Source organism: Eumetopias jubatus, unplaced genomic scaffold (assembly GCF_037043125.1).
Source record: "Eumetopias jubatus isolate StellerSeaLion01/CBP00866 unplaced genomic scaffold, mEumJub1_p1.0 scaffold_10, whole genome shotgun sequence".
Classification (NCBI taxonomy): Eukaryota; Metazoa; Chordata; class Mammalia; order Carnivora; family Otariidae; genus Eumetopias; species Eumetopias jubatus.
In genome coordinates, this window is record NW_028274816.1 from 59,524,097 (window position 1) to 59,543,914 (window position 19,818).

Below are 19,818 nucleotides of genomic sequence, written 5' to 3' on the forward strand. Positions count from 1 at the left end.
CTCTATCCCTGTACTTGATACTGCAATATATTAATTACTATTGATTTATAGTAAATCTTTGTTATCAAGTAGAGCAAAACCCCCATCATATTTCTTTGTTAGAATTGCTTGAAATATTTTTGGCAATTTGTCTCCTATGAGAATTTTAGGACTGGCTTGTCAGGATTATAGAAACCCTGTTGAGATGCTTTTCAGTTACACAATAGATAATAATACTTAAGGTCCTTGCATATCATATTAAGAAGATTGGACTTTTTTTTTAAGGCCAGAGAGTTACAAATGAATTTATTAACAGGATTTCCAGACTGAGTAAATATCTGTTACATTAGGTTATGTTATAATAAAACAAACCCTAAAATATCTGTGGCTTAAAACAACAAAGACATACTTCTCATTCATATTCCATGTGTGGGTCGCCTAGGACTTGTGCTCCACATCATCGATGTCATTACTCACAACCCAGGAATATGACTCCTACCTGGAATATTACTGGTTATAAGGAGAGAAGGAACCAGAACATAGAAGAGTATACACTGGCTCCTAAGGCTTCTACTGATAAGTGACAATCACTTCCCCTTTCACTTCATCAACCAAAGCAGATCATATGGTGATATGTAACTTCAAAAAACATGGAGAAATACAGTTCTTCCATGTATCCCAAAGGAGAAAGATCCATGAACATCCAATGTTAATGACTTATCATAGCCCTTTACAAGGACTGAACTAATGGGAGTATGAAAAATGAAAATGACAGCAAGAATGGAGATACAGGGGCGCCTGGGTGGCTTAGTCGGTTGGGCATCTGCCTTAGGCTGAGGCCATGATCCCAGAGTCCTGGAATCGAGCTCACGTTGGGCTCCCTGCTCAGAGGGGAGTCTGCTTCTCCTTCTGTCCCTCCCCCTGCTCCTTCGCTCTCTCTCAAAAAATAAATAAATCTTAAAAAAAAGAATGGAGATACAATTGTGCATATGACTGCAGGTCATAGAAACTTTATAGCATTTAAATCAGAAGGTCTGATAGATACTGGAAATGTGTAGTTACACTGACAAAACCAGGGAACTCATGACTAAATTGCTGGATTACAGAACAAGTCAGTGATTTGGGCAGTATTTTGCAACATCTTCTAAACCCGTGTACATTGGGGTAGACTCACACAGGTAAGCCAACCCATGTACATTGGGGTAAGTCTCACACAGGTGAGTCAACCTGGATTTTCAGCTTAAGGGATAGAAGGTTAGTCAGTAATATCAAATGTATACCTTTGCCTTCTGTTTTATGGCAGTTTTTACATCTCTCTGGGACCATGTGTTCCTTGCTTTCATTTTTCATTAAAGAACTTGAGTCTTGGGGCATCTGGGTGTTCAGTTGAACGACCAGCTCTTGGTTTCAGCTCAGGTCATTATTTTGTGCGTTGAGATCAAGCCTGCACTGGGCTCCAAGCTCTGTGGGGAGTCTACATGAGGATTCTCTCCCTCTTCCCCTCCCTCCTCTCTAAAATGAATAAATAAATCTTTAAAAAAATACTTGAATCTTATAAAAAAACAAAATTCTTAATACCTGTGTACCTACTATCCAGCATCACTACATGCTTTCTGCTCATCAAGTTATTTTTGTGATTGAGGGATTATGAAGTAAACCAGTGATCCTTGGGCTTATATAATCTGATGCTCATTATGATAGGACAAGTCTTGATGTCAAAATACCAAGAGCACCTGAATCCACTCAATAACAAGGGTCCACAAGGCTATCAACAGATAAGCCCTCTACACATATTTCTTCAACATGCCAGATCTCCTGAAAGCCCACTGTGAATTTTAGGGTTGTTACCTGTTATGATAGGATGGGGAAGTGAACTTGGAGGGGCCTATACCATGTAGTGAGAAGAAATCATGAAAAACTTAATTCTTTTTAACGTGGTCTTGACATGTTTTTCCACCAGCTCCATAATGCTGATAGCACAAGGTGAAAAGAGATAGATTCCATAACCAAAGTAGTCTTTTCTCACTGTTATACTTTCCTTGCACCCCAGGCAAGCCATGGCTCGTAAGGAGGGAAGTGATGGGGTCAGGAATATGATCACTAGCTATCAGTCTCACATCATAGTGAAATAGAATTGAGTCACAAATAACAGATTACCAGTGAGTTTGTCAGTAAGAGGTAGTTTATGTAACCTTCAATTTCACAAGATCATGTAGATACTTTAAATATATTAATGAAAGTTTAGGTTTAGAATTAAAATTTAACCTGCAGAGAGTAGGCTTTACTAACCCTTGTTATCTGATAGCAGTTACTTCCCTGCAAATAGGGTTTGGCTGATGGTGGGCAAGGATGAGGAAAGATGAGTCACATATTTCCCACCTTTGTAGTGGGGAGGTTCTTCCTCTCTGGAGATGTCTTTTATTTTTTTTAAAGATTGTATTTTTAAGTAATCTCCACACCCAACATGGGGCTTGAACTTATAACCCCAAGATTGAGTTGCTTGCTCCACTGACTGAGCCAGTCAGGTGCCCCACGGAGATCCCTTTTACTCTTTTGAACATGGCAAGGGAAAGGTGGGAAGTACTTAACCCCTATAGGTACAGTGACTTTCTTGTTGGAAAGTGGTTTGCGGTGGGAGTTCGTGAGGGACAAGGTGTGTGAAAACTCCTGATTCACTAAAATGCTTTTGCTGCTCATAGGTAAGAATGTCTTCAAAAGAGCAGTGCTCTCATCAACTTCCCAGGCTTTACATTCAGGACAATGGAGAGTTTCCAGTCATTCTTGAATGAATCCTTTGGAAATGCAGACAGTAAAACAGTAGTATTTATTTTGCTAACCATTACATCATATTGTAGGTGACATTTCATTATCATCCCTCACACCCCCAAGACTTGCAAAACTCCCATGTGTAAGACTCTTGGTTCCTGGGTTTGGGATAGAAAGTCTGTCAATGTCCCTGGGATTAATTTTAGCCCTTCTTGTTTTTGTTTTTGTTTTCCCTCTCATGCTATGTTGTACTGCTGAATGTGGGGGTATACCAGCTAATCCACATTGCTTATTGAAAACATGGAGATGGATGATTTACCCCTCTTTCAAAGGCTGGTTTTGGCTATGTGACTAGTGAGTATAAAAGACCCGTGAGTAATCTTGGGCCTTGATTTCCGTGAAACTGAGATACTTCACATATATGTTGGTGGCTTGTGATTTGGAGACAAATGGTGTTCTGTGACTGAAAAAGGTCCCTGGAATCTGTACCTGCATGTTGCAGAACACCTTGTAGCTTTTGTCTTTATTGGAGTCTCATGTTAGTATAAGTCATGGAGTCGTGTCGAGTACATTCAACCACCTTAAACTGGGTACCTGCTATAGTTGCAATTTCCCCATTTTAATGTAAATCAATGTGCTTGAAAAGGAAACTTGCTTTTGTAAAATAAAAACCAAGCTCATGGTATCTTAGAGTTTAATCCCCACTTAAGAAAAATAATTTATGAGACTTTCCAGCTACATTCTAGAGAGGGATTCATAAAAACACCTCTAAAGTTTCATTTATGCTCTTTGAAAGGGAAGCATACCTTGTACAGTAACTGTGAACAATCAATTGAGATAACTCACTACCTTTGGACCAGCCAATACCTTGTACAGTATAGGGGAAATAGAAGCCTACTTTATTTGACTATAGGAACAAGTTACATTGTCCAATCAAGGAGTGCCAGGACCAAAGCTAGTATTTAATTTCTGTCTTCTGATATCAAGGATGATCTCTCAAACTGTTTAGAACTCAAAAGGGTATAAAACTCATTATCTTTTTTTTTTAAGATTTATTTATTTATTTGAGAGAGAGAGAGAGCACATGAGAGAGGGGAGGGTCAGAGGGAGAAGCAGACTCCCTGCCAAGCAGGGAACCTGATGCGGGACTCGATCCCGGGACTCCAGGATCATGACCTGAGCCGAAGGCAGTCGCTTAACCAACTGAGCCACCCAGGCGCCCTAAAACTCATTATCTTCAAACCTTAACTATCTGATCGGTTTAGAAGAAATAAAATTCTTTATTACAGATACTTCTACTGCATTTCCTCCAACCCAAGATACCTTTGTGTGACGCACCATTATTTTATGTACTAAGTTCTCCATTTAAATCTGTCAAGTCATCAACTGTGTGCTGCATTCTAATTTCATTGTTAATTATGTGGGGGGAAAAATTTTACCATGGAGTCGATGAAAAAACATTTTACTCAAGGAATGTTCAAAATCTTCCAGGCCCATTTACGAATACCAGGAAATGGATGGCAGGGGAGGAGATATTCAGTATTTTATTAAGATTTCTTACTAAAATAATGAACCACGTAGTTCAATTACAACTTATGTAGCACTGTAATGATATAAAGATTCAATGCAGATTATTCTTTTTTTAAAAAGATTTTATTTATTTATTTATTTATTTATTTATTTGACAGAGACAGCGAGAGAAGGAACAAAAGCAGGCGGAGTGGGAGAGGGAGAAGCAGGCTTCCCTCTGAGCAGGGAACCCGATCAGGGGCTTGATCCCAGGACCCTGGGATCATGACCCAAGCCAAAGGCAGACGCTTAACGACTGAGCCACCCAGGTGCCCCTCAATGCAGATTATTCTATTGGCAAGTTTTGTGTACATTGAAGTACGTGTACTAGGGAGTCACAATTGCTATGCTAACACATGCAATTCCCAATTATGAACAATCATTTTAATAATAAAAATAGATGTAAAACACATATTCTCACATAGTTCTGATATAATATTTGCTTTGTTTTCTGCCAAGTGTATTTATTTACATACTTAAAATGTTCCATAATGCTGCTTATTATGTCACAATTACAGGAAATGACATCCCTCATAAAATGATACCCATAAAAGATGATACCTCAGATTCATTCAAGTATATAATTTTTTCATCAGTGTCAATTCTCTGATACCAGTGTAGCTGGATTTCGTGCCAACAATATCCTCACAATCAATACAGACACACACAGATGTTCCCTCCTACTCGTTCCCTTGGGCTACATTCAATTGACATGTATGGAGGAAGGTATTTCCTCCTGTCTGGCATTCTACCCAGTACCATTCTCTTATAAGCAATGAGGTGTGAGTCTGGGGGAAAAAAATGTGTCCACATCTGTAGTCTTAAGGTTTCACTCCTATGTAAACTCTGGTGTCATCCGCTATTCACTTTCAATGACAACTTCTGAATATTTACTTCATTCATGATTTCTCTCCTCTATGAGTTTTCTGATGTAAAATGAGGCTGAATTTGTGAGAGAAAGTTTTCCAACACTCACTGCATCCATAAGGTTTCTCTCCTGTGTGGGTTCTTTGATGTATAATAAGATGTGACTTCTGGACGAAAGATTTCTGACATTCACTGCATTCATGGGGTTTCTCTCCTGTATGTGTCTTCTGATGCAAAACGAGGCTGAACTTGATAGGAAAAGTTTTCCCACATTCACTGCATCCATAGGGTTTCTCTCCTGTATGGATTCTCTGATGAATAATAAGGCTAAACTTGTGAGAGAAAGTTTTCCCACACTGGAGGCATTCATAAGGTTTCTCTCCCGAGTGAATTCTCTGATGAATAAGGAGATAGGACTTCCGGCTGAAGGCTTTGTGACATTCACTGCATTCATAAGGTTTCTCTCCAGTGTGAGACCTCTGATGAATAGTGAGGTGTGACTTTTGGGTGAAAGCTTTCTGACACTGATTGCATTCATAAGGTTTCTCACCCGTATGTGTTCTTTGGTGAAGGATGAGACTAAACTTGATGGAGAAGGTTTTTCCACATTCATTGCACCCATAGGGTTTCTCTCCTGTATGAGTTCTCCAGTGAGTATTGAGGAGTGACTTTACACTAAAGCCTTTTCCACATTCACTGCAATGATAGGGTTTCTCTCCTGTGTGCGTTCTCTGATGTCTAATAAGCTCAGATCTCTGAATGAAGGCTTTTCCACATTCACTGCATCCATAAGGTTTTTCCCCTGTATGAGTTTTTTGATGTAAAATGAGGCTAAACTTAAGAGGGAATGTTTTCCCACATTTATCGCAGCCATAGGGTTTCTCTCCTGTGTGAGATCTCCGATGAATAATGAGCTGTGACTTGTTGCTGAAGCTTTTCTCACACTCACCACATCTGTAGGGCTTCTCTCCTGTATGAGTTCTTTGATGTGAAGTGAGTTGTGACTTATCACTGAAGCTTTTCTGACATATATGACATTCAAACCGTTTCTCTCCTGTGTGAGTTCTCTGATGTTTATTAAGGCATGACTTATCAGTAAAAGCTTTCCCACATTTATTGCATCCATAAGGTTTTACTCCTGTATGGGTTCTCTGGTGTAAAATGAGATGGGATTTCTGGCTGAAGGCTTTCTCACACCTACTGCAACCATAGGGTTTCTCTCCGATGTGTGTTTGCTGATGCTTACTGAGGTCTGACTTCTGGGAAAAGGCTCTCCCACGGTCACTGCAGTTATACTGTTTCTCTCCTGTTTGCGTTTTCCAATGTTCTATAAGCTGTGACTTATGGCTGGAAGCCTTGAAATGTTCATTATATTCATTGTATTCTTCTCCAGTATGAATTTCCTCACGTTTAGTATAAAGAAATAATTTGTCATATCCATTAAATTCAACTTTGTTTCTTGCATAGCTTTTATTCTGAATAATGTACTCTACATTAGGTTTCAAATGTTTCCCAAGTATGTCAAATGTATGGGATCTTTGTGCTAAAGGGACATCAAAGTTTAGGCTTAGACACAGTATTTTTCTAAATGCATTATTTTTGTGGTGACTCTCCATAGTTTCAAGGTTGCCTTGATTGTCTTGGTGCTCGTTTGTATGACAATCAACTTGCCAGGTGTCTTCTAGAAAGGAGACCAATGAGCCTCAATGACCATGAAATAGAAGGAATGGAATTCCATAGCAAAGGCCAAGCAGAGGAGAAGAAATGAGACTGGGTATACAGCGAAAGTCTGAGACATTTCTAAGTGGAAGGAGGGGGGAAAATGGAATAAACTACAGAATGTGGAGACAAGAGACAATTTATGAATGCTGAGTATATTAGAAAAGAAGGCTATAACCATGCATTAAGGGGATGGAGATGAGAAGGCAGGCAAACTGAGGATGCCAGGGAGAAAGATTAGGAGAACAAGTTCCAAGATGAACTAGAGTGGGATCTGATCCAAATACATGAGAAGAAATGTATTCTTTTATTTTTATTTTTTTGAAAACTTTTTTTTTTTAAGTAGGCTCCACGCTCAACATGGTGCTTGAACTCACAACCCTGAACACATTCTACCAAATGAGCCAGCCAGGCACCCCCAGAAATGTATTCTTTTAAAAACCAAGCAAAAGAATCCTAATATGGAGAGATTAAAAAGTGGAGTCAAGGGGCACCTTGGTGGCTCAGTCGGTTAACCGTCTGACTCTTGATCTCACCTCACGTCCTGATCTCAGGGTCGTGAATTCAAGCCCTGTGTTGGGTTCCACCCTGGGCATGGAACCTACTTAAAAAAAAAAAAAAAAGTGGAGTCAGTATTGATGTATGTGGGAACTTATGTCCCCCGTGCTGTCACATTCAGAGCTTAAAAACTTCAAGATTTCTCCAAATAATAGGTGCCTCCCTGTTTCTGACCAAATAGGAATTTACTTCCATTTATGCCACAGGGTTGGTTTTTCACTCACCTGGATAAATCTGACTCTGGATTTCTTCCTCTGTTATCCATGGTGTTCCATGTTCCAACTGGTAGAAAGCATCTGCTTTGGTAATTTGATACCCTACTCAAGGAAAATTATAGCGGATCCATGGACACAAATACTTGGGCTAAAAGGCCTCTGAAAAGTGGGGAAGGTTATATTGAAAGGCCTGAACAACTTGGATCTTAGCCAAATAAAGGCCTTTTACTTTGGGATTGAAAGAAAAGCACTCTGTTAGAGGCCAGAAGGTACTAAAATCAATGATATATGAAACTCAAGTTCAAAAAGGTAAGGTGCTTTTAAGGCTCCACACATTTCATCACTGAGAAAGGAAAGGAAATTGATTGCCTACATTACCCTGAGAAAGCTCTGCTTACCCAGTGATACTAGGTTGCTATAATTTTCCAACATCACATCTTGATACAGGTTCTTCTGAATGGGGTCCAGTAGCTGCCACTCCTCCCATGTGAAAACCACAGCCACATCCTTGAATGACAGTGACCCCTGAAATAGAACATTCCTATTCATTTCTAAAGGGATTATCATTGGTTAATACTATGAAGATAAGTATAATATAATACTTTTTCTTATGGTAAAGTCATTTGACTGCTTTCTGTATAACTAGCGTTGCATTATACTTAGTAGGAAAAACTAATTTTTTATTTAAAATATCCTGTCTTTGTGCTTCCAGTCATTCATTGATGTACATGTTCACTCTCACAAAAGAGAAATAGGACATCCTGAAATCCTTTAATCTAGGAACCATCTACAATCTATGTGAAAGCACCTATAGTCAGGTACTGCACTAGATACTCCTTTTTATGTAAGACCCTCTCCTACCCTGAAGGAGCATACTAGCTTGCAGAGAGAGCAATGTAAGTGCACGAGAGTATACATTTACATAGGGCAAGAAAGAAATTTATACCATGTGGGCACCAATGGGGAGGAGAAAAATTACAAAGGTTGAACTTCAGGAGCAGAACTCCTCCTCAGAGAGGGGAGGAGAGAGGTGAATGGAATTCAAGAAAGAAGTAACATGAATGACAGCACAATGAAAAACCATGAGCATTTAAAACACTGCAAATACATTTCTTCCTAAGTTGTGAAATCAAATGACTGAATTTAGAGCAGGTAGAGCACACTATAAGCACTCAAAAAATTTTTCACTTATTTTTTTTGTTGCTTAAATGTTGACAGGTAGACTTTCAAGGTACTGGGTTAAGTTTAGTATTAGCATTTAGTAAGTTACAGAAAAGTACATAAACTGTAACCTAAATTATGACAATGGATATTAGGTTCTGTGTGGTAAAGGGCTGACTCAGCAGGCCTGGGTTGCCCAAGCCCTGCACACTCCAAGGAAAGGCCGGTCTTCAGGAGAACCGGCCCTTGACTTGGTCATGGGAGATAAGCTCTGAGCCACTGTAATATCCAGCCCGCTACAGGTGTTTTCACATTCCTGAGGCCTAGGCTATGCTCTATCAGTTTAAATTTTGGGGGGCTGGAGACTGAGTAGCTGAGGTCAGCCATCTATGCTGAATGCCTGTGTTGACTGACTTCCAATAAATCCTAGATACCTAGGGGCACGTGAACTTCCCTGGATGGCAATACCTCCCACCTGTTGTAACATATCATTGCTGGGAGAATTAAATGCCATTCAAGCCACTCCACTGGCGAGGACAACTGGAAGCTGGTGCCTGGTCTCTCCTGGACTCTACTCTGTGTCTTTTGCCTTTGTTGATTTTAGTCTGTATCTTTTCACTATAATAATTCACAACTATAAGAGCTTTGAGTCCTTTTGAGTTCTTTTAGAGAATCATTGAACCTGAGGGTGGGCCAAGGACCCCCAACTCAAATATATACAAATTCATAGTTACGTATGTAAATGCTGACAGGGGAAGTCAGAAGGATACACCTATGTTTTTATATAGTTTATCTTGAGGATGGTGAAAAAGGATTAATGGGGAACTTAAGTGTTTAGCTCTAGAAACTTCTGTACTATTTCAAACTTTGGCACTGAGACTATTTTAAGCTTTACTAATTAATTGGATTTTTAAAATTTATTTTTTAATTTTTTGGGGGAATATTTTTAAAATAGAAGAAATGGATTATGAACTGAGATTATGAAGGACACATTCTAAGACTTTGCTAATAGATATAACTTGGAAATGTTTGCTAATTAATATAAATTGGGGTTTCTCAACCTCAACCCTAGTGACATTTTGGGCTGGAAAACTTTTTGCGGTGGAGGCCTGTACTGTGTGTTGTAGGATGTTTAGCAGCATCCCTGGCCTCTATTTACTAGATCCTATTAGCAGTTATGATAATTAAAAAATGTCTCTGGACATTGTCAAATGTCCCTTGGGCAGACAAAATCATCCCGAATTGAGAACCACTGATTTAAAGAAAAAACTAAATTTTGAGGGCTGTTTGTGGAAGACCAAATAATGGTCTTAGAATCCATCCATTTTTCTTGATGATCTAGATGTTATCCCTGGATAAAGTCAGACCTTCAGGAGCCGATGGACTTGAGCTACAGTTTTGGAACCCTGAAGCACTCTGCTCATTGAGTTTGGTTTTGATATAACACCACTGGCTTTTCTGAGGATGGCTGATAAAATACCACTTTATTGGTGGTTTGCTATAGAGGGAACTGAGCACTAAACAATCTCAGTAATGACCTATCAAAGACACTTCTTCCTACTTACATGACAGGAACGATCTACTTTTCTAGAGGAGTTTTCTCCTTAAGGCAAATCGCCAACGGTTTTTTATTGCTGGCCATGTGGGAGATTATATTTCCCAAGGATTACCACAATAGTATGTCCCATTCCAAACCTTCTGCAATGTGACCTTGTCACTCTCCCATCAAGAGGTAGCGCCTATTCACCTTCCCTTGAATCTAGTTTGTCTTAGGGACTTCCTTGTAACAAAGACAATGCAGCAGAAGTGATGATGCATAACTTCTGCAGCTAAAGCAGAAAAGGCCATGCAGTTTCAGTCTGGTTCTCTTAGAATCTAGCATCATGCTGTGAGAAGCCCAAACCACAAAGGGAGACCATGCATAAATACTCCAGTCAAGAGCCTCAGCTGTCTAGTTTTTGAGTCATGTCATCCTGGAAAACAGATAGAGAAATGAAAAAGCCTTCAGATGATTCCAGTCCCCAACCTTTGAGTCTTCCCAGCTGAGGTTTCAGACATCACTGTGTGGAGATAAACTGTGCAATGAAGGATGAACACGGCAATCTGGGTTGTCCACACCCTGCACATGCCAAAGAAAGGTTTGGGGCTTACCTGTTCATACGTAGGAAGTCCTAGAAATATCTTTACCTGAGAGCCTTGGGCTACACCAGATAATTCATACTATCAATGTTGTTTATGGTGGGAGACTTGGGCACCATGGCAGCTTGCCTTCTGAAAGGGCTGGAGACTAAAGTCAGCCATTCATGTAGTCAGCATTGCCTATGTGTCCAACCCAAATAAAAACCCTGGAAATGAAGGCTTGAGTGAGCTTCCCTGACTAGCAGTATTCAAAATGTGCTGTTACAAGTCATTGCTGGGAAAATCCAACACTGTCTACGTGACTCCACTCAGAACAAGTGGAAGCTTCTGCCTGGTGTCTCCTGGTTCAGGCCTTATGTACCTTTTTGCTTTTGCTGTAATAAACTATAATTGTGAGTATAACAATGTTTCTGAGTACTCTGAGTTCTTCTAGCAAATCATTGAACCTCAGAGTGGTCTTGGGAACCTACAAACATGTAAGACACCACCATGGGCCCTTACTTACTTCCTGACCCACTGAATCCATGAGAATGGATTAAAAATAAATGCATACCACCAGGTTTCAGGGTGACGATATGCAGCAATGGGTAAGTGGGACGGGGAATACGAAAGACAAGTTTGCAGCTCGATTTTATAAACTGTTTAGAACTTTCTGGGTTATAATCTATGTTCTAACTTAAAACAACTTGTATAGGGGCGCCTGGGTGGCTCAGTCGTTGGGCGTCTGCCTTCGGCTCAGGTCATGATCCCAGGGTCCTGGGATCAAGCCCTGCATCGGGCTCCCTGCTCCGCGGGAAGCCTGCTTCTCCCTCTCCCACTCCCTCTGCTTGTGTTCCCTCTCTCGCTGTCTCTCTCTGTCAAATAAATAAAAATCTTAAAAAAAAAAAAAAAGACAAAGCCTAGAAACTAGTTAAAAAAAAAAACTTGTATAATGGGGCGCCTGGGTGGCTGAGTCAGTTGGGCGTCTGCCTTTGGCTTGGGTCATGGTCCTGGGGTCCTGGCATTGAGCCCCACGGCAGGCTCCCTGCTCAGTGGAGAGCCTGCTTCTCCTTCTCCTCCCCGCTCGTGCTCTCTCTCGCTATCTCTGTGTCTCTCAAATAAATAAAATCTTTAAAAAATAGTAATAATAATTTGTATAAACATACGATTTACATATTCTTGTAGCAACCTGGCTGTGAAGTTGATCCTTTAACTTTTTCCCAAATTCTGACATTTATCTCTTCATGCTATATCTGGTATAGAGTAGTCCTCATAAATACAAATAAACATATTCTTTTAATACATGTATTATTAAGCCTCCTCAAACCCACGGAAGGCCTAATGGAAAATAAATATTTAAATAAACTCACTTGGGACTTGGACATTTTCTGGAGCCCTTATATACCATCAGAAAGTCTAATATCTGCTCTGCTGTTGATTCTGGGCTCTATTCTGAAGCTCTAGTTCAAGGTCTCTGGTCAAGGATGCAGTGTTGATCTTCGTACCTTCACTTCCTTCCCTCATAGGAACTATTTTATCCCAGGAAGCCAGGACCTGGGGATTACAGAAATTGTGTGAGTCTAACAGATTTTTCTGAGTTTGAGTCCTTATTTGTATGTATATATGTATTTTAGATATACACAAATATATATATATATATATCTAGAATATATGGTTTCTTTAGGTGGTAGGTTAATATGATAGTCTAAAGAAAGAAAGAGGGGCGCCTGGGTGGCTCAGGTCATGATCCCAGGGTCCTGGGATCGAGCCCCGCATTGGGATCCCTGCTCTGTGGGGAGCCTGCTTCTCCCTCTCCCACTCCCCCTGCTTGTGTTCCCTCTCTCGCTGTGTCGCTCTCTGTCAAATAAATAAAATCTTAAAAAAAAAAAGTAATATGTATTACCTGATGACTTATTTTTCAATAAACATAATTACTTTATTTTGTTATTTTTTTAAGATTTTATTTATTCATTTGAGACACAGAGATAGAGAACATGAGCAGGGAAAACATAATTATTTTATAATAAAGAAACACAAACAAACCTGTCATCATTAAATTATGTAATTTTACCAAAACTGTACTCAAAACTAAATCTGCACTTAGAGAAAGACCATTACTAAGAAGTAGGGGGGGGGGGAAGTCCAGTGAGAAATTTTTAAAAACCTAAAAAATCCAGAGAAACGGGTATAAATACTGGAATACTGCTTGCTAACCTGTCTTGGGTATCTACTGTGTGATCTTTAACTGTATGAGTAGTTAGCACAGTTTATTTTTTGTTTTTGTTTAACAAATGGAAAAGAGTCTCAGAGAGGTTGAGAAACTTGCTCAAGTTCACATAGTAAAGTGGCAGAATATGGATAAAAACCTTAGGTCTGCCCAAATCCAAAGTCCGTATTCTTTTCTCTGAGTTAAACTTACCTGCAGGTGTTCTAACTGCTTACCTGGAAAACCTACAAGAATCAATTAGTAATTACATTAGAAATAAGAGTTCAGTAAAGAAAGATTAAAAAAAAAATAGCTGCTTTTATATGTACCAGAAAATAAAAAATAAAATAATCATTGGAGACCCTCAAAGATAAGAAACGAAGCTGCCCCAAGCACTGAACTCCCCAGAAGCCACCCCATTCACTGACCACCCCCAAAGATCATTCAATCACTGATCCCTCCCCCCCAAGTACATCCCAAACACCGACTTAAGCAAAGGACATCAAAAGCACTAAACTAGGGGCACCTGGGTGGCTCAGCCGGGTTAAGTGTCTGCCTTCGGCTGGCGTCATGATCCCTGGGTCCTGGGATCGAGCCCCGACTTGGGCTCTCCGCTCAGCCGAGGAACCTGCTTCTACTTCTCCCTGTGTGTGTGATCTCTCTGACTTTCGCTCTCAAATAAATAATAAAATCTTAAAAAAAAAAAAGCACTAAAGTATCTACCACAGATGTCTCAATCACTGAACCCCCACCCTCCCAACACCATGAATATTCCCACCATGGACAGTGGCATTCGTAAACCGTCCCAAGGACGTCCTGATGAGTGACGTGCTCCAAGGATTCTTCAGTCACTGACCTTTTTCCAAGGATGGTCCAATTGCTGACAGCCCCTCAAGGCCGTCTTAAGTACTAATCTTCCCCATAATTCCTTTTCAGGCACTGACACCCTCAAAGACACCCCCATTCCTGACTTCCTTCATGAACACCCTAAACACTGACCTCCCATCATTCATCCTCAATCAGTGACCTTACCTGAAAGACGCCCCAATCACTGACCTATCCCAAGGGCATCCAAATCACTGATCCACTGTCTAGGTAACGCCAATCACTGATTTGCCTCCAAGATCGCCCCAGTCACTGACCTCCCCTACAAAGCAATACCCCAAGCTCTAACACCTTTCTCCAGGCCACTCCAATCCCGGATCATCCCCAGGCCTGCACCATTTCCTACTACCCCGCTCCCTCAAATCGCAGAATGCATCTCCCACCCCACAACGGCTTGTTTCTCTCACGGACAACCCAAGCCTCCCCTACCATTAACTCCAAATCTCCACAAACCTCGCTCAACCTTATTCCGCTCCCAGAACGCGAAACTGAGACCCCTTAATAGAGCCTTCGCGCACCAGTTGGGAGGGTGGAAAGAGCCACGGCCCATCACTTCGGCTTCAGACGCGACTGTTCCACCTCACAAAGTCAAGTTTAACGTTTGTGGCATCCGAGTCTACAGGCTGCCAAACCACCACCCCGGGGGCGTCCTTCCACTGACGAAGATTCCGTTCAGCTTTCGGTCTTTTAGACAAAGACACTGTGAGAGACTATGGCGACGCCCTCCTGGCCAATTTATGGGGGAGCCGCCATATTGGAAGACCCGTCGTACAACTCACTTTTCTGCCCGAAAGAATAGTACTAGTCCGCCTTACGTCAGTTGTGAGCGCCACAAAGGGCAATGCGCATGCTCCCGTCTCTATGGCTTCCGGAGGCGCACCAAGCCCAAAGGCCGTCGCCTCCGCTTTGCGGGCTGGTGCGTGCCGAGCGCAAAACTTTACAGCGGCGCGACCATCTTGAAAAAGGTGCACTTGTCCGTACAGGAAAGGGAGTTGTGCTTTAAGGGGTGGAAACCATTGGAGCAACCTTAGGGAATGCTTATAGAGGACGGTATAGGGTTTCGAGAAGCCAAAGTAGTACGACAGAGGCAGTAGGCCTCACTGGGGGCACAGAGTAAACTACTAATTCAGTTTAAGGAAAAGATCTCTTCCTGCCAGGACTGGTGGTGGTGGTTAGGTGACATCTCCAGGGTGAAAGGTGAGAGGGCTCGTGCGTAAGTAGAGCTAGTAGTGAGGGAGGGGCTGTGCTCATCACCAAGGTAGAGGGTGGAGAAATGCGGGGGATAGAGGACTAGAAATTGTTGGTAGAAATTTCTTAAAAGGTTTTTATCCCAACTCAAATGTGTTCACATATAATTTCTAGTGAAGTAATTATTAAAATTGGAATTGAGTCAAAGGGAATGAAAAATATTTGTGGGGTAGATAATTCTAGATTGTTGTCCCAAACCGGTTCTGTTGATGAATACATTTTACCGGCTGCTACCCTTCTTCAAAAACTGGATCCCGGGAAGAGGGTAGCTGGGTGGCGCAGTCGGTTAATCATCTCCTTTTCAGTTCAGGTCATGATCCCAGAGTCCTGGGATTGAGCCCCCGGGGCGAGGGCTCCCAGCTCAGCGGGAAACCTGCTTTTCCCTCTCCCTCTGCCCACCCAACCGCCGCTTATACTCCCGTGCTTACTCTCACTCTGTCTCGAATAAATAAATAGAATCTTTTTTTTAAAAAGAACTTGACACTAAAACAAATAGCTAATTTATATTAAGTGTATACACATTTTTTGAACAGGGAACTATTTCAGGTGTAGTAATTACATTATCTTACTTAGCATTCTGAAAGCTGATGTGGAAATATTGTCATTTGGAGCGAACAGCCAAGGGAGAATTCTTGAAACATCTTAAGTGTAAATAGGTGGTTTTATTAAAGCATGGGGACAGGACCTGTGGGCAGAAAGAGCTGCACTGGGATTGTGAGGAGCAATCGATTATATACACTCAATTTGGAGGAGGGTTAGGGATAGCATAAGTCTCTAAGGAATTTTGGAAGCAAGGTTTCTAGACTTTGAGAGGGCTAGCTATTGTTAGGAAAAGGTCATTTATTACTGTCTAATAAAACCTTAATCATGATGATGTGGGAAACAAAGGCAGAAAAAAATTATTAAATTTCCTTACTACTTGCAGCCCTTTGGCAAACCCTTGAGGTGGGCAGTTACATTCCTGTAGGGACTCAACTGCCTGGATGTTGACACTTTACTAAGGGCAAGAGGCAGTCTTAGCCCGACCTCCAGGATCCTGTAAGTCTACTTTAACATATACAAATTCCTTTGGAACTTCCTTTGGAAACTTCCTTTATCTCTATCCTCCCCCCTCCCCCCCATGATACATGGTGGCAATCATCCCTGATGTATAGGACCCACAGATAGACATCTGAAGAGTCTCACTGAGTAAGAGACAGGCGAGGGTAGGTAGGAAGAGATAGGGAGGGGGCTAGGTGATCAGACTCACAGGAATCCCAGAAATGCTGAGGTGTAATGAAACCAGATATAAGGGAACAAACCAGACCACCCTGCCCTGGGCGTCAGAGGTGGTGTCTTTTTATGACAGTCACATAGTGACCAACAAAGAATAACCAGACCCCAAAGAAGAAATAATCCATTAAAGATGTTATCATCAATCCTCACTTAAACCAAGACATTACAAGAATGATAAGGCCAGGGCGCCTGGGTGGCTCAGTTGGTTAAGCGACTGCCTTCGGCTCAGGTCATGATCCTGGAGTCCCGGGATCGAGTCCCACATCGGGCTCCCTGCTCAGCGGGGAGTCTGCTTCTCCCTCTGACCCTCTTCCCTCTCATGCTCTCTGTCTCTCATTCTCTCTCTCTCTCAAATAAATAAAATTAAAAAAAAAAGAAATTTAAAGAATGATAAGGCCACAAGTTCCCTGGTTAGTTCTAAATAAAAGACTGTTGGTGGAGGCCCATGTTGGCAACCCTGTCAGGACCCCTCTTACTCCTGAGAGCTTCTCCTGTATCCTTGCTTAATAAAGGATAATAAAAAATAATTTATTAATTAATACAACTTAATAGTTTTAATAAATAAATAAACTTAATAATTAAATTAATAATACTTAATACAGTATTAATACTTTAATAAAACTTAATAAAACTTAATAAAATAAATAATAAATAAAATATAAATAATAAATTAATAAATAATAGTATAATAGTAATAAATAAAATAAATAATAAAACTTAATAAAACTCTATCACTTTACTTACTCTCCTTTATTTGTGAGATTCATTCTTCAGCCCTTTGAGACAAGAACTTCACTCTTCTGCTTCAGTGACCCTTCAGATGTACATCAGTGGGCCACATGCTTGGTGGTTGATTGCTAATATATATCTTGGTGGGTGGAGATAAAGGAAGTTTCCAAAGGAATTTTTATAAGTTAAAGGAGACTTACAAGATCCTGGAGGTTGCGATAATGTTAAGCTAGGACTGCCTTTTGCCCTTAGCAAAATATTAACATTGAGGCAGTTGAGTTCCTAGAGGAAGGTCACTCTGCCTGTCTCAAAGACTTGTCAGTGGATGTAAGATTTAAGGAAATTTAATTTTTTTCTTTTGTCTTTGTTCCCCACCTCAAAAGCTATTGATGGTGTACCTAAATATTACCCTCACTTCACACATGGGGGGAAAAAAAGGCCAAGTCTATCAGAATGCCTATTTCCTCAAAATCTCATCAATCTTTTAATCTTTGCCCATCTTAAGGGTGAATAAAAATCTTATTTCAGGGGCACCTGGGTGGCACGGTTGGGCATCCAACTCTTGGTTTCATTCAGGTTGTGATCTCAGGGTTGGGAGATTGAGCCCTGTGTCAGGTCCCACGCTCACATGGAGTTTGTTTGAGACACTCTCTCCCTCTCCCTCTGACCCTGCCCCCTCTCAAATAAATAAATATTTTGTTTTTGTTTTTGTTTTTAAGATTTTATTTATTTATTTGACAGAGCAAGAGCACACAACCATGGGGAGCGGCAGGCAGAGACAGAGGTAGAAGCAGGCTCAATCCTGCGGGTCTCAATCCCAGGACCCTGGGATCATGACCCAAGCTGAAGGCAGATGCTCAATGGACTAAGCTACCCAGGCACCCTTGAAATAAATAAATCTTAAAAAAAATCTTATTTCAGTTTTTCTTTAATTTTATAAGCTGCTTTACTTTGTGTGTATTTATAACTATTATTCTACCCCCATTCTCCTATATTGACAGACACCCTAGTTTGGGGCTATTATGAATAAAGGTGCTATGAATTTTCTTGTGTAAGTCTTCCTAAGGACATATCATTGTTTTTGAGTAAATATGTAGGAGTGGAATTGCTGCCTCATGTGGTTCTCAGTTTTAATTTATTTATTTAAGTAATCTCTACACCCAACATGGGGATTGAACACACAACCTAGAGATCAGGAGTTGCATGCTCTTCTGACTGAGCCAGTCAGGCGCCCCATGGTTCTGTTTTATTCTGCAAATTAAGCTTGAGTTAGTTTTGAGAGGATTTTTATTCTTTTAAAGATTTTGATAGTTTAAGTAATATGGATATACTAACTGGTTTTTTAATTTGGGGACTTTATCCATAGATTTATCATAAAGGAAACTTCAGAATAACTCTTCCTGCAAAGACAGTTCTCTGCACATAGGGATTTACTTTCCTCATTCTTCCAGGAGTTATATGTTAATTTTGCTTGGATTAGATTTGGTGTTTACATTATGATGACTATGTAAATACTATTTATAGCTCAGCCATGTAGTGTACTAGGATTATTTTTCCTTTCTTGTACAACTTTTAAATTCTCCCTGGAGTTGTCTTATTCCTTCCAGAAATTCTGGCCTTTGGTTCTCAGAAAGCCCCGCCCTTGGCACGGGCTCCACGTGGGAGCCCACTATCACGTGTGAATAACTTGCCACCTGGACATTGGGTTGGGACTGCTCTCCTCACCTTTCTGAGCTGTAACTGTGTCTCCCCACCACCTCCCTAAAGGGAAGCTTGGTTTCTCCCAGTCGCTGTTTTTTCGCTTCCATGGATGGCATTATCACTCTCCCTGTACCGTGAGTGCTTCTCCAGATACTTTTTTGTCCTCAAAAATCTTCCTCTCAGCCTCCACATCCAGTCAGAAGCGTTCCCAGGGTATTTGTCCTTTGGCCTTTATGTTTGCTCTTTTTCCTCCGTTGAAAGATTTTTTATTTTTGTACAGATACCTTTTTTTTTAAGATTTTATTTATTTGACAGGGACACAGCGAGAGAGGGGACACAAGCAGGGGCAGAGGGAGAGGGAGAAGCAGACTCCCCACTAAGCAGGGAGCCCGATGTTGGACTCGATCCCAGGGCCCTGGGGTCACGACCTGAGCCGAAGGCTGACGCTTAACGACTGAGCCACCCAGGCGCCCGGATAGCTAACTTCTAAGATGGCTGCGCCTTACGTGTTTTCCAAATCCTTCTTCGTGCAAAGTGGATTCCTTTTCTCGCCAACCCGCTGAGGTGGACTAGCCCACCGCATGTTTGACTTGTGTAAGTTCGAGCTTCTGAAAAGCAGTGCAGTTCGCAGCGCAGGATTTAAGGTGAAAGAAATGGGAGTACTTTCGGTAGGTTTTCACCGTACCGAGCCTTACCTGGCCATTCTGACCAAAACGGCCACTTCGCCTTGCGTACCTGGATTACTGCAGGATGGCCGCCTCGGGGACCGGTAGCCAGATGGGCGCGGACATAGTGACTCCAGGAAAAGCCGGAAGTGCAAGC

General features: G+C 41.2%; 1 protein-coding gene across 6 annotated transcripts; it reads right to left on the reverse strand.

Annotated features, from left to right (window-relative positions):
* Window positions 1–4,436: 4,436 nt before the first annotated feature.
* LOC114199492 (uncharacterized) lies at window positions 4,437–19,808 on the reverse strand. 6 transcript variants are annotated; one of them, XM_088027798.1, is made up of 5 exons: window positions 19,692–19,792; window positions 13,372–13,403; window positions 12,323–12,506; window positions 8,072–8,198; window positions 4,437–6,862 (listed from the first exon to the last, which is right to left on the reverse strand). In XM_088027798.1, exons 3-5 carry the CDS (start codon window positions 12,335–12,337, stop codon window positions 5,214–5,216), a joined length of 1,791 nt encoding a protein of 596 aa, XP_087883924.1. In that variant the 5' UTR covers window positions 12,338–12,506; window positions 13,372–13,403; window positions 19,692–19,792; the 3' UTR covers window positions 4,437–5,213. The 6 variants fall into 6 exon arrangements, with proteins under 6 accessions (XP_087883924.1, XP_087883928.1, XP_087883926.1 ...); XM_088027802.1 differs by lacking the exon at window positions 19,692–19,792 and adding an exon at window positions 7,683–7,775 and having other exon boundaries at window positions 13,372–15,705; XM_088027800.1 differs by lacking the exon at window positions 13,372–13,403 and having other exon boundaries at window positions 19,732–19,808.
* Window positions 19,809–19,818: the final 10 nt, after the last annotated feature.

Excerpts from the sequence above, each read along its gene's own strand:
- LOC114199492 (XM_088027802.1), bottom strand. Across the intron at positions 7,776-8,071 it reads TAGCAACCTAGTATCACTGG|GGTATCAAATTACCAAAGCA; the intron begins GTAAGCAGAGCT and ends TTCCTTGAGTAG. Across the intron at positions 6,863-7,682 it reads CCAGAGTCAGATTTATCCAG|AAGACACCTGGCAAGTTGAT; the intron begins GTGAGTGAAAAA and ends TCTCCTTTCTAG.